Source organism: Callithrix jacchus, chromosome 1, assembly GCF_049354715.1.
Source record: "Callithrix jacchus isolate 240 chromosome 1, calJac240_pri, whole genome shotgun sequence".
NCBI lineage: Eukaryota > Metazoa > Chordata > Mammalia > Primates > Cebidae > Callithrix > Callithrix jacchus.
In genome coordinates, this window is record NC_133502.1 from 179,257,310 (window position 1) to 179,272,566 (window position 15,257).

Genomic DNA, 15,257 nt, shown 5'->3' on the forward strand with positions numbered 1-15,257 from the left:
GTGCTGGGATTACAGGCATGAGCCACTGCACCCAGCCAGATTTATTTTAAATATATATGCATATATATATTTTTAAGAGACAGGGTCTCACTCCTGTACAGGCTATAGTGTGATGGCTCAGGCATAGCTCATTGTAACTTCAAACTCCTGGGCTCAAGGGATCCTCCTGCCTCAGCCTCTCGAGAAGCTAGGACTATAGGCTTACACCACACTCGGCTAGGGTTTTTTTTTGGCCTGTGACACACCCCCAGGAGATCCTGAGAACATGTGCTCCTAAAATATTGTTTAAAGGGAAACTAAGTCATTATCGTAAGTGGAAAACTTTGTCACACGTAGAACGTAATTGTAAGAACGTTGTAAGTCTAAACACATTCATCCATGTGCCTCCCAGGATCACCTTGTGCACTTCTCTTGGGAAAACACGGGTTTAGTTTGCCCCTGCGTTTTCCAGGTGAAGATACCAAGGAGCAAGGCTCTTGAAGGTCTTGCCCAAGGTCACACACGAGAAGAACTGGCTGGGAAACCAAGACTGTTGACTGATTCCTAGCCCAGTACTCTCCTCCCCTGAGTTTCCACTAACTACTGGTAGTGGAGGTGAAGTGTCTATGACGTTGATTTATTTTTCATTTATCACTGTGCTTAAAATAGCACGGGTAGTGAGATAACCCATTTGCCTCCCCCTGAAAAGGGGGAAAATAACCTGTGTGGTAGAAAATTGGTAGCAGAGTCCCCTCAAGGTCATGCTTGCCGATAAGGAGTAGAGTGGCCTTGGTTTTGTGGACTATCTTGGCTTTCATCTGCTGGCCTACACCATTATGAACTGAGGACTGTACCTCACCTCCGTTAAGTAGCTACTGTTTAAAATGATCGATTATGTGAAGAATTGCTTGAGCCCTGTGCACTGGAAGTCATTAGGCTTTATTTAAGTCCTTGGGAACTGAGATGTGTTTAAGAAAATATTAGATGGAGGGAAGGGAGTGGCCAAGTGGTCAGAGAATTTTAGTCTTGAAAATGTACGCTGGGAATAATTAACTGGAAATAGAAAATTAATGTTTTCTAACTTTAATGATTTGTGTACCTCCTTTATGGTTTTTACCGTATCATCAAACCTTCAATCTGCTATTTACCTGGACTCCAGAGTCAGGGAGACCTGGGTTTGAATACTGTTTCTGCCACTTTTTTATTTTTGTAAACTGAAAGCAAGTTTATTAAGAAAGGAATAAAATAGAGCAGCCCGTTTCTGCCGCTTATAAGATGGGTGACTTTGGGCAGGTCACTCCACATCTGAGCCCGTTTTTCTTATCTTAAAATGAAAATACTGCCAACCTCCTAGAGGATCGTGGTGAGGAATAAAGGAGGTAGTGTATTTAAAGTGGTTTAGCTGAGTAGCTCTTACTACATCTTCATTCTGTTTTATTGGGTATTTAGAATGAGGTTGTACGTGGATGAATGAAGTATATTGTTTCTTTACAGTATAGTGTATGGAACATAGCCTGTGTCATAGTATAAATGTAAATTATATATTGTAGTGTTGAACTCATACTTGACACTTGATTAGCCAGGGTCCAAATGCAGTTTCCTCACTTCAGAGCTGTATCTCAGCTGTGATTCTATACTGCTTCTCCCAGTAGAAATTTCCCAAATTGTAGATAAAGAAGTAAGCGTGAATTAAGAAGAAACCTGAGATGGGGCGCGGTGGCTCATGCCTGTAATTCCAGCACTTTGGGAGGCCAAGGCGGGCAGATCACAAGGTCAGGAGATCGAGACCAGCCTGGCTAACATAGTGAAACCCTGTCTCTACTAAAATACCAAAAAAAAAAAAAAAAAAAAAATTAGCTGGGTATGGTGGTACGCACCTGTAGTCCCAGCTACTTAGGAGGCTGAGGCAGGAGAATCACTTGAACCTGGGATGTGGAAGTTGTAGTGAGCCAAGATCGCACCACTGCACTCCAGCCTAGCGACACAGCAACACTCCATCTCAAAACAAAACAAGAAAAAAACGGACAGGTTCAGTCATGTTTTGGAAGAAGGCTTGTTGGTTTAACCTAAATTAGGAACAAGAAGCTATCGTGACACTTTTATCATGTCAGTTTTGGAGGAAAAAATGACATGAAACTACTACATATGTTAAAAGGCAAGCCAAGGACTCAGCAATACAGTTTAGCTACTTTAGAAGGAACAGTAAATGGCTGAGCACAGTGGCTCATGCCTGCAATCCCAGCACTTTGGGAAGCTGAAGCAGGTGGATCACCTGAGGTCAAGAGTTCGAGACCAGCCTTGCCAAGATGGTGAAACCTCATCTCTACTAAAAATACAAAAATTAGTTGGGCGTGGTGGCTCAGGCCTGTAATCCCAGCTACTCAAGAGGCTGAGGCAGGAGAATCGCTTGAACCTGAGAGGCGGAGGTTGCAGTGAACCGAGATCTCCCCACCACACTCCAGCCTGGGCAACAGAACAAGATTCCATCTCAAAAATAAGGAAGGGAAAAGATCTGGAAGCTCAGAGGCGTCATTGAAAGGGAGCAGGGATAATGCCATGTAGAGCTTGTGTTTGAGGTCCTGTCTTTTTGTTTCGTTTTATTTTTGAGTTGGAGTCTTGCTCTGAGATGAGTGTGGCTGTGTTCTAACAGAACTCTAATTACAAAGGCAGGTGCTTCACCAGCCGTAGTTTGCTGAGCCCTGGCCTAGACTACAGTAGTCTCTCCTAATGCTGAGTCTGGCTTAGACTATCTCTTCCTTCCTTCCTTCTTCCTATCTTGTCTCCTAGCAGTCAAGGGGATCTTTTTGTTGTTTTCTGTTGTTGTTTTAAAAAGATGGGGTCGTTCTCTGTCTTCCAGCTGGAGTGCAGTGGTGCCATCATAGCTCACTGTAACCTCAAACTCCCTGGCTCAAGCAGTCCTCCTGCCTCAGCCTCCCAAGTAGCTGGGACTACAGGGATGCACCACCATCAAAGCTAATTTTTAATTTTTTTGTAGAGTTGGGGGTCTCACTGTGTTGCCCAAGCTGGTCTAGAACTCCTGGCCTCAAGCAGTCATCCTGCTTTGGCCTCCCAAAGTGCTGAAATTACCTGTGCTTGCCACCATGCCTGGCTGGGGATCTTTTAGAAGCATAAATCAGCATGTTACTCTCCTGCTTAAGACTTGTAGTAGCTGCCCATCATCCTTCCTGTGAAGTTCAAGCACCTCACCATGACCTGAAAGGGTCCAGTGTGAACTACCCACCTTTTGGAACACATCTAGTTCCTTCCGCACTGGCAAGATTGACATCTTTTTCCAGGCTTGTACCTGCCAAGCTTGCTCCTGCCCCAGGGACTTTGTGGGTTTTTTTGTTTTTGTTTTTTGGTTTTTTTGAGATGGAGTTTCATTCTTGTTGCCCAGGCTGGAGTGCAATGTCATGATCTTGGCTCACTACAGCTACCGCCTCCTGGGTTCAAGCACTTCTCCTGCCTTGGCTTTCCAAATAGCTGGGACTATAGGCATGCACCACCATGCCCAGCTAATTTTGTGTTTTTAGTAGAGATGGGGTTTCACCATGTTGTCCAGGCTGGTCTTGAACTCCTGACCTCAGTTGATCTACCCACTCGGCCTCCCAAAGTGCTGGGATTATAGGCGTGAGCCACCGCACCCAGCCCCACAGGCTCTTTGTACCTGTTCCTCTGCTAGAACATACTTTCTCAGATTTTTATGTGGCCAGCTCCTCATTGTCACCTAGGACTCAGATGTCACTCCTCATAGTGGCCTTCCCAATCACTCTATTTAAAGCAGCTTTCCTAAGCATGCTCTGTGTGACATTATCTTCTCTTACTGTAGTAATGGTTATCACCTACTGAAATGATCAGCTTATTGATTACCTGGTTTATCTTTAACTCCCCCCGCCAGCTGCTGACTCTTAAGTACCAGGCCTGGTGGTTCCTCTTCACCACAAAAGCTCCAGTGCTTTAAAAAAAGTCCATCACACAGTAGGTACTTAACATTTATTGGGTGAATTGCCTTGTTTTACAATCCTAGTATATTTGTGGTGTGTTCAAGTATTGCTCTGCCTTCAGGGATCTTACTACCTTTTCAGAAACTATGAAATGTACGGTATTACCCTGGGGCTTATGCAGAGAGGAAGGAGACTTGCCTCAGCATCACAGAACTAGTAAATGTAAGCAGACAGTGATGTCCGCTGTTGAAATCCTGCATTTGGTTTTCAGTATTATGATTGTTATTGGTTGTTTATTTGTTTCAGGTAATTTCTGTTAGTTTCAATAGATCTTAGACTTCCGGGAACGTTTGGACTAGCTCAGAACTACCACTGAAGACTTTACTCTGGGGGACAGCTATGCTAGCTGTCCCTTGATAGACCCCTGCTTATTAACTTTAACTGAGGGATTAGCATCAAGAGTAGTTGCTGTAAATATTCCTTTGGTTAAATGAAACAGTTGATTTATTATAAAGATCACATTCAATATCCTGCTGAGAACAAAGTAGATAAGAACTTCGGCATACCGTTTGTTTCTGGGGGAATTTTTTTGTTTTGTTTTGTTTTGTTTTGTTTTGTTTTTGAGACGCAGTTTCCCTCTTGTTACTCAGGCTGGATAACCTTGGCTCACTGCAACCTCTGCCTCCTGGGTTCAGGCAATTCTCCTGCCTCAGCCTCCTGAGTAGCTGGGATTACAGGCACGTTGCCACCATGCCCAGCTAATTTTTTGTATTTTTAGTAGAGACGGGGTTTCATCATGTTGACCAGGATGGTCTCGATCTCTTGACCTCGTGATCCACTCGCCTCGGCCTCCCAAAGTGCTGGGATTACAGGCTTGAGCCACTGCGCCCAATCTGAAATAGCTCTTAGAGATCACCTCCCTCTCCCTGCTGCAGGAATCCTTTTAAAATTGTTTGGATACTTCCAGTAAAGACAAGCCTATAGATCACACATCAATTTATAGACATTAAAGTTTATAGGATGGCTGTATTCCTAAAGAATTATCAGGCTGAGCACCACAGCTCACACCTTTGAGCCATGGGATTAGCCAAGTGCTATTCCCAGCAGTTTGTGAGACAGGCAGGAGGATTGCTTGAGCTCAGGAGTTGGAGACCACCCTGGGCAATGTATTGAGACCTCATCTCTATTAAAAACAAAAAAAATAGGCCTTTGGGAGGCCAAGGCAGGCAGATCACCTGAGGTCAGGAGTTCGAGATCAGCCTGGCCAATGTGGTGAAACCCTGTCTCTACTAAAAATACAAAAATTAGCTGGGTGTGGTGGTGCACGCCTGTAATCTCAGCAACTTCAGAGGCTGAGGCAGGAGAAGTGCTTGAACCCAGGAGATAGATGTTTCAGTGAGCTGAGATCGCACCATTGCACTCCAGCCTGGGTGACGACAAGAGCAAAACTCTATCCCCCCAAAAATATGAATAAATAAATAAATTTAGCTGGGCATGGTGGTGCATACTTGTAGTCTCAGCTACTTGGGAGGCTGAGTGAGGCAGGAGGATCACTTGAGCTTGGGAAATGTAGGCTACAGTGAACAATGATCACGTCACTGCACTCCAGCTGGATGACAGAGCAAGACCCCTTTGTAACATTTGAGCACACAAGGCCTTTCAAATATTCTTGGGGAATTTGTTGCATAATGGAACCCTGTGAGAAAACCTAAACCTTTTGAAGAAAGTTCTTCAATTGTTGGCTTGCTTTTTTTTTCTTAAGATGTGACATGCCTATGTATTAAGTGGTGACTTAAAAATACTAATTTATGGCCGGATGTGGTGGCTCATGCCTGTAATCCCAGCACTTTGGGAGGCCAAGGTGGGAGGATCACCTGAGGTTGAGAGTTCGAGACCAGCCTGACCAACATGGAGAAACCCATCTCTACTAAAAATACAAAATTAGCCGGGCACAGTGCCACATGCCTGAATCCCAGCTACTTGGGAGGCTGAGGCAGGAGAATCGCTTGAACCCAGGAGGCAGAGGTTGCAGTGAGCCGAGATTACGCCATTGCACTCCAGCCTGGACAACAAGAGTGAAATTCCGTATCAAAAAAGTAAATAAATAAATACTAATTTGCTGGTAGAGACACATTTTTGAAAGTACTCTAAAGACACGTTATTATTGAGACCATAGGAAAACTCACTTAACAGTGAAAAGTACTTGTGCTCTTATGGCGGTGCCTTACGTTAATCTAGGTCAGGGGAGAAATGGGATAACAGCCCTTTAAAGAGGACGCTTGTCTTTCTCCCTCAGATAGAGCCATGGTTTGTTACTGAGTATTTAAATCTGATTCTCTCTGTAGATTGCTGCTAAAATTGATTCAATTCCTCACTTGAATAATTCCACACCTCTAGTGGACCCCTCAGTATATGGATATGGAGTACAAAAACGGCCCTTGGATGATGGAGGTAAGTTGCCAGAAATATCTTTGCTTTTCAGGTAATAGTGAACCTGCCAGTTAAGTTTGAATTTGTCTGCCATTACCTTAGCGACTCTCTAGTGTCACTGTGTTGAGAGGAATTGTTGAAGGGAAGAATTCAGGATGATTTTTCTCAGCAGTTCTTCAGCATTTGAGTTCCTATTTGCCTGGATAATACAGAAATCATTTCAGCCAGTCTCTGAGATAAAGACTTGGCCCCTGAGCATCAGCTTGGAAATAATTTGACCTATTTGAGAATTTTGTTTGATTTAGCCCTCCATTGTTCTTCAGCACACATGGAAATCGAAATTCCCACTTTTCTCCAAAAAAATGCTAAGATTTGGTGCATGGCTCTCAGGAAGCTGTGGCTACATCTTGACCTGAAAGAAGGAGAAGAATGGTGTCTTTCTACAGTCTAGCTGCCAAGTTTTTCACCATTCCCATTTATGACAGGCTCTTTCTAGAAGCATCCCTTTTCTTTAATTCATTCATTTATTTGTTGTTTTGTTGGCTGGTTTATATGCTGTACTACATCCCAGAAAGAATCTGAGAACACTTAGAAGTGCCCATCGCCAGCACTTCGGCAGAGTACCTCTCAGATATGTTTCTTCAGGGAGCTTGGACATCTGATCGTATTTTGTCTTCTGTTACTATAGAAGCAATAGTGAAGTACACTAGATGAACGTGAATTTGCCTGTAGTCAAGTGAGTCAGTGTCTTCTTTTGTGTTCTTTTTCTGCCGCTCTGTACCCAGTCCTTTATGTTTGTGCATATTTCTGTGATGCATTATGTGAAAAACAAAGGTGTAGAGCAGTGTGTATTGCGTAGTCTTTTCTCCCAAAAGTGCATGTTTTTATGTACATAGAAAGATATAATTTGCCATGACTCATTTCTCTGGTCTCTAGGAATTCTTGTTATTGTTTTTAATCTCCCCTTGGAGATGGGATCACACAGGTCTCAGACTAGAGTGCAGTGGTGCAGTTGAACTCCTGGACTCAAGTGATCTTCTCACCTCAGCCTCCCAAGTAGCTGGGGCTACAGGCATGAACCACCAAGCTTCCTAGTACATTTCTAAATCCTCCAATTCATATACTTGTTCACAAATCTCAATGTCCTGAATAAACCCTATGTTAAGGTTCTTTTTAGTTAACTTAAGAGTTGAAGTATTTTTTAAAATTGTATTTTGAATTTTTGTGAGTGCATAGGTGTATATATTTATGTGGTACATGAGATGTTTTGGTACAGGCCTGCAATGTGAAATAGGTACATCATGGAAAATGGGGGTATCCATTCCCTCAAGCATTTATCTTTTGAGTTACAAACAACCCAGTTACTCTCTTTATTTTAAAATGTACAGTTATCACTGGCTATAATCACCCTGTTTTGCCGTCAAATAGTAGGTCTTATTCTTTCTTTTTTTCTGTACTCATTAACCTGCGCCCCCTGACCCCCGCAGCCCCACTCCCCTTCCCAGCCTCTGGTAGCCATCCTTCTACTCTCTATGTCCATGAGTTCAACCGTTTTGATTTTTATATTGCACAAATAAGCAAGAACATGTGATGTTTGTCTTTCTCTGCCCGGCTTAATTCACTTAACATGATGATCTCCAGCTTCGTCCCTGTTGTTGCAAATGACTGAATCTCATCCCTTTTTATGGCTGAGTTGAAGTATTTTTAAATAGACCCAAATAATATCTCCCAAATTCTAGAGGACTGAACTTTAACCCCCTAAAGGTTAAAGAACCCTGCTTCAAGGGAGAGTTAGAAAGTTCATATTGCTAAAGAAGTGATCCGATAGCTTCTGTCAAAGAAAATCTAAGCCAAACCAAACAGCTGCACAGCCTTTGGAAATCTTTAGTGCTAAGAAAAATGTGCCAGAATTCCAGCCACTTGGTCTGCCTCTGCTTTTCTAAACTTTTCATCACAGCATCAGCAAGACTGTGAGCCTAGAAGGCTGCCAGGTAAACATGAACATACTTCCCTTCACAGGATCTGCTTATTCACATTCTTACTCTCTTAAGAGAGTGGCCCAGTGGCCTTACCCCTACCAGAAGACAGCTGATCACCGCAGACCTCAAATTCTACATGTGGAGAACAGCTTGGAGAAAAAAGCTGTATATGTAATCCTGTCATTTAAACAGTGCTCAGCAGAAGACGGGATTAATTTTGTTGAGCTGTAATACAGAATGTAAGAAGCCTGAGGGAAATTCCTTGTTCTTCAAATACAGTCTTACTACGTAAGACCAAGTGTCCTGGGATGATGAGAGATTCGGCATGGCACAGAAGCGTTCTTTCTTGCTTGCTATAAGAGGGCTTAATATTTAGAGGGAGGAAAAAGAGAAACCATGGTCATTTTCTGTTTGTAAAGACTTATTCTCCAAAAGGCAGATGCAGAAAAAATTATGGTTATCAAAACAAAGAAATGAAAATACACAATATAATAATGAACCCGAGGTTTTTAGCGAGATTCCAGACCTACTGGGCGATCTTGGCCAAGTCAGCTACATCCGCCTGTGACCCAGTTCTGTTTATCAACATGGATAATCTCTTTATTGTTGCTAATTTCTTTCTAATGTGTGTGCAGTGGACTAATGGGAGAAAAATGTCTGCAAAATGCCAGAGGGTTTCATTTGCAAATACGCAGGTATTCCTTACGCAGAGGACAGCAGATACCTGCTCACTGCAAGCACAAGCTTTAACACTTCAACTCCAAGCAGTGGGTGAAAAAAACAAGGCTGAATTGTGAAATTGTTGTGAAAGGCTGAATGAGTTGTGAAATGTATTGATCTCGATTTCTGGAAACACTGGGCCAGAGAGACACTGTCCATTAATGAGATGTGTGCACAGAGGCAGATAGCTTAGTTTTGTTTTTATGTTGCTGACTCCTAAAAGGAACAAAAGCATGCTTGCTCTGAAAAGGTAAAAAGACTACTTTGCATTACAACTTTCTGCTAAGGCAAAAACGCAGATAATGCAGTCATCCCTATTTGGTCTAGGGAATCACTAACACCGTCAAATATAAAAAGATCACACAGAGCATACCATTTTGGAGAAGCAGTTTACATGGTTTTCTTAGTTCCGATGGCCCCGGGGTGAATTTTCTGTTTTGTGGTCTTAAACGCTTTGTAAATACACAAGAATTTTTACAGTCAAATGAGTGCTGTCCCCTTAAAAGTCTTCAGTGTGAGTCTAAAGAATTTTCTACAAAAGTCTCCCATATCTAAAAACAACGACTGTCTCCTCTTAGAATTCCCAGAGATGGCCAGCATGGTGGCTCACACCTGTAATCCCAGCTTTCCCAGTGGTGGGAAAACTTGAGCCCAGGCATTCGAGGCCAGCTGGGCTGAACATAGCAAAACCATGTCTCTTAAAAATACATATTTCAAGTTTGTTTTTTTTTTAAGGTGCTAGGCAGTGGAACAAGGGAAGGGATTTGTTCCTGATGTAGAAAGGGGTTTGGGTCATTTGTGTTTCGGGGAGTGGCAGTTTTGAGCTGGCTGTTAGAAGGCTGTTCATGAGCCTGCTTAAACCTCAGAAGCAGAATTTGGAGCTCAGTTTGAAAGCCTGCCTGGATGCCTCTCCCTGAGAAGCTCAATCAGCAGTCCCTCCACCACCCTCCAGCTTTGGATCAGGCCATTTTAACCTTTTGCATCTTCAGTCTTGACACCCACATGTTCCAGCAGTCTTTGAGATGTACCCTTGGCACCCTACCAGTTCAGGAATCTGCCTTCTGGTCTCGGTTGTGGCACCTTTTCCATCCAGTGCTTCTCTTATGCTAGAGCTGGAGCCTCCCTGGAATCAGTCCAACCAGTTTCATTCCTCCAGCAGCCAGGGAGGTGCAGATCTTCCAACCTGGCCATCGCCTGCCCTCCCTGCTGGGCTCGTCCCTGTGTGGCACTCTGTGGAGCAGCCTGGCCACTGGCTCTTCGCTTGCTCTCCCCACCCAGCTCTTACCTGGCCAGCTCCTGCTCAGCCAACTTCCTCCTAGAAACCAGTCCTCTTCCTTATCTTATGACTTTCTTCAGTGCTCAGCCCACATGCCACCTACCCTCTTGGTCCGTCTTCCCTCCCTCCCTCCCTCCCTTCCTCGCTTCTTTCTTCCTTTTCCCCCCGCTTCTCCCTTTTTCACACACCCACCTCACCAGTGGATATTGCCATATCCTTCTCTGAATTTCTAAAGCAGTGTATTTGCCCTCTGCTCAGGGCAGACAACACCCCCACCTTCCTTCTGCAGTTACTGGGTCCCGCCATGCACCTCTCCTAGTAGAGCCTAGAGATGTGACTGTAAGACTGGCTTCATTTCCCATGAATTCCTCATGCCCAAAGTTCCCCCTTGTTTGCTATGATTTGCATTTTAAAACTTTCGGAAAAGTAAGTTCCAAATTTAAGAGAATAGTATTGGCTAAATAGTTTAGAAGTGCAAATTTAAATGTAATCTAAATTAGAGATTAGCAAGGTTTTTCTTTCCACTTTTTTTAGATGGAATCTAGTTCAGTCGCCTGTGGGCTGGAATGCAGTGGCATGATTTCGGCTCACTGCAACCTCCGCCTCCCAGGTTCAAGCAGTTCTCCTGCCTCAGCCTCTCAAGTAGCTGGGATAGCAGATGCCTGCCACCTCGCCCAGCTCATTTTTGTATTTTTAGTAGGGAGGGGTTTCACCGTGTTACCCAGGCTGGTCTTAAACTCCCAGCCTCAGGTGATCCACCCACTTGGGCCTCCCAAAGTGCCGGGATTACAGGCATGAGTCACTGTGCCTGATCTTAAGCTTTAAGGTATTTTTTTTTTTTTTTTTAAAGACAGGGTCTCACTCTTGCTGAGGCTGGAGTGCAGTGGGACAGTCACAGTTCACTATGGCCTCTACCTCCCAGGCTCAGGTGATCCTCCCACATCAGCCTCCTACATAGCTGGGACTACACTGCACCTAGCAATAAGCTTTTTTATAAAGGACTAGATAGTAAGCAGTTTAGGGGCTGGACAGGGTGGCTTATGCCTATAATCCCAGTACCTTGGGAGGCTGAGGCGGGAGGATTGCCTGAGCCTGAGAGGTCAAGACCACAGTAAGCAGTGATTACACCACTGCAGTCAGCTTGGGCGACAGTGATCTCAAAACAAAAATAAATGTAAGCTTGCATGCTGCATATCCCACCTACTAAGCTGTGCTCTTGGGGTTCAAAAGCAGCCATAGAGTCTACATAAACAAATGAGCATGGCTGTGAGCCAATAAGATACTTCATGGAAACGGGCAGCTGGCCCTCAAGCTTAATTTGCCAGCCCTCATCTAAAATCAGCCTCATCAGGTGATTAACATTGTCTTCATCTTGAGTTAGGGAAGTGTATAGAGAGTACCCCTCCAGTTTCCTTCAACAAATCTCCCATCTTGTGTTTGACTAACTGCCCTGACCACCTGAAACAAGTGATTGCCCATGTCCACCCAGCACTGATGGACAGACAGAGAGCCCCTTCCCGTTTGCCCCTCTGTATCTCTCCTGATGAAGAGCAAAGCCTTTCTAGTTCTCTTCCCCAGGCGAGTTTTAGGGAGTCATGTCCCCTTGAACTTTTTTAGTTGAACTAAGCAGACCTCACCCTCTCCCTGCGCTCTGTGTAGAGGGTGGCACCAAAACCAGGTCTTCGGAAGAGTGCAGTGCTGTCCTCACCACTGGGGTAGCAGGGGAAGGCTGCGTGAAGGGCTTTGAAATTATGCCTGCCTCTTCGGCCAAAGATTCATCTTTACTATTTATGTGGCACCTTTTCCCCCCTTTTTATTCTTTTTACTTCGTGCCCTGCTGAAGAACAGCACCTTTTATATGGTACCACACTTTCTAATTTTGATCATACCCCATGACTTCGTTTTCCATGGTTTCAGTTACCCATGGTCAACCACTGCCGAAAATATTAAACAAAAAATTCTAGAAATAAACAGTTCCTAATTTTTAAATTGTATGCCATTCTGAGTAGCATGACGAAGTCTTGTCCCGTCCTTCCTGGGCATGAATCATCCCTTTGCCCAGTGTGTCCACGCTGTGTACACTACCCACTCACCAATGTATAGGAAAAAATGTAGTGTCTGCAGGGTTTGGTACTGTTCATGGTTTCAGCCATCTCCCAGGGGTCTTGGAACATATCCCTCATGGATGAGGGGGAACTGCTGTATTCTTATGGGGTAAAGGACAAATTCTGGGGTATACTATCGAATGCCTTGCAGGAAGCGTGAAATAGACTGTTTCTATGATCCTTTCCACGCTTTGTTTTAGTACTTGTGGCATAGGGTAAGGACTGAAAAGGAGGAAAGGAAGGATGAAAAAAGGAATGAGGAGAAAAAGACATTTGACAATCCAGCCCTTCAGGAGAGATAGGAGGTACAAGTGCTGGCAGGGGGTGAGAGCCAGGAGCCCTGCCTGTGACCTGCACACCAGTCTCCACTCTGGAAAGAGGAAAGTGAACCTGACAGGTGTTGATATTTTCTCTTGAATGGCGGGTGATGACAGATGCTGGAAAGATGAAAAGCCAAGACCAAAACCTAGTTCCTGAGTAGAAGGGGTTAGGAGGGAGGTTTGCCTTTTGTGAAGAGGGAAGAGGTAAAGTGAGACTGGGTTGAGCAGTTGTCGTCAAGCGTGCATGAAAGCTTTCCAGGGGCAGGTGGGCATGGGCACCCTTTCCAGGGTCCTTTTCCAACTCCTTGCCTCCTGTCTGCCCTTGTCCCTAAAACGGGCCTCTCTGAGAGTCTCGTCTGCCCTGGAAGGTTATGCCCTTCCTGCCACACCCCTTCTCCCATTCCCCAATTTTGGTGTATGGTGGGCAGTCACTTGGCATGGAAAAATCCTCAAACAGTAGGACCAGGCAAGAATTCTAAATGGAGAATCCCTAGGTAACAAAGTGTATAGCCTTGGGAGGCTGGGTAGAAGGGAGGCTGGGTGTGGTGGCTCATGCCTGTAATCCCAGCACTTTGGGAGGCTGAAGTGAGAGGATCACCTGAGGTCAGGAGTTTGAGACCGGCCTGGCCAACTTGGCAAAACCCTGTCTCTATTAAAAACAACAAGAAGCCGGACATGGTGGCGCACACCTGTAATCCCAGTTACTGGAGAGGCTGAAGCACGAGAATCATTTGAACCCGGGAGGCAGGGGTTGCAGTGAGCCGAGACCACGTCACTACAGTGTAGGTGGCAGAGCAATACTCTGTCCTCAAAAAAAAGAAACAGTAAAGGGGACAGGGTCTGGTTTTATCCAGGTGACAACTCCTGGCAAAGGCTCCGTGCCCTGCCCCAACCCCAGCCACCTTCATTTGTTTCTTCCTCCCTTCACCCATCTATCCATTTTAGGATTATAGTTCAGAAGTGAGATCATGGTCACATGGGTACATACATATGTGTAAGCTGGAAAAAGGCAGTGAGAGTTTTCCCCTTGGCAAATATCATCTGACTGGTTGGTTGACAGTTGGCTTAGCTAGCTAGGTAAAATAGTAGACATTTTCTGCAAAAATGAATGAGCTAAACCTGTGCCATCAATGTTGTGACAGATATATGACTCGAACTCATATACAATGCTTTTGTAGCTGTTAATAGGGAAGAAAAGTAGTTGCCAAATTAAAAGAGGCTTCATAGGTTTCCAGAGTTCAGCTTGATGGAACAGCCTCTCTCGAGTACAGTTTTGCAGTGTCACAAAACTAAACATGCACTTACCACACAATCCAGAACTGAACTCTTGGGCCTTTATACCCAAGAAATGCAAATGTTCACATAAGAGCCTGTTCACATAGCAGCTTTATTCATCATAGTCCCAAATTGAAAACAGCCCATCCATCCTTCAACTGGTGAATGGTTCTGCTGTGCTAAAGCCATACCATGGAATAGTACTCAGCAGGAAAACGGAACAAATGCTGGCTGCATCCAGCAACTTAGTGAATCTCCAGGGAATTATGCCGAGTGCCAAAAGCCAATCCCCAAAAAATGACAAACTGCATGATCCCCTTTATGTAGCCTTTTGGGAATGGAGAACAGATGAGTGGTTGCCAGGGGTCAGGGATTGAGTTGGGGGAGAGAGAGCCATGTAAGAAAAAATCAGGGTCAGAAGGGAGCCTGAAGCTTTAACTTCTACTGTTTTAGGTAAGGAAACCAGTGTCTGGGTAAGTAAGTGGTTTGACCAAGGCCAGATAGATACATGGTAAGTGACAGAGGGAGGTTGAACCTGGGTCACTGTCTCATGTGCTGTAATAGTGTGGTACTTAAACCTGTGGACTTCAGAGTCTGATAGATCAGGGTTTGAGTCCCAGCTTTGCTAGTTGTTAGCTGTTTGACCCTGGGCAGACTCCTTAATGTCTCTGAGCCTCTGTTTCCTCATCAGTAAAATGGACCTGATGATACCTGCCTCATCAGATTATCATGAGGGTTATATCATGTTATTTTCAAACTTTAAGAAATACTATTTTACTCTCGGGTTGGGTGTGGTAGCTCACACCTGTAATCCCAGCACTTTGGGAGGCCAAGGCAGGCGGATCACGAGGTCAGGAGATTGAGACTGTCCTGGCCAATACAGTGAAACCCCATCTCTACAAAAATTAGCCAGGAGTGGTGGTGCACGCCTGTAGTTCTTGGGAGGCTGAAGAAGGGGAATCGCTTGAACATGGGAGGTGGAGATGGCAGTGAGCTGAGATCATGCCATTGCCCTCCAGCCTGGCAACAGAGTGAGACTCCGTCTCAGATTAAAAAAAAAAAGAAATACCACTCCCAATGTGAGAAAAACTGTTCCCATCAGAACTAGTTAGTACAGACATATTAAAACACATATATGACTGAAAGTTTTATGAAATACATTACCTTATTACATAATGGTACATTGTATTTTCTATTTTATTTTATTTTTTTTGTAAAGCTGGTTGTGA

At 44.4% G+C, this 15,257-nt stretch overlaps 1 protein-coding gene across 12 annotated transcripts in view; it reads left to right on the forward strand.

Annotated features, from left to right (window-relative positions):
* Positions 1-15,257, forward strand: part of FUBP3 (far upstream element binding protein 3) — a 57,609-nt gene that overhangs the window by 9,717 nt on the left and 32,635 nt on the right. For 9 of the 12 annotated variants that reach the window (XM_078329612.1, XM_078329630.1, XM_078329618.1 and 6 more), the window contains one exon: positions 6,269-6,374. The exons of the other annotated variants lie outside the window; for them this stretch is intronic. Coding sequence is in view for 4 of the 9 variants with exons in the window: in XM_009004217.4 (XP_009002465.1) it covers positions 6,269-6,374 (106 nt within the window). In the remaining 5 variants the exon portion in view is untranslated. The remainder of the gene's footprint in view (positions 1-6,268; positions 6,375-15,257) is intronic. 12 annotated transcript variants of the gene reach the window in all.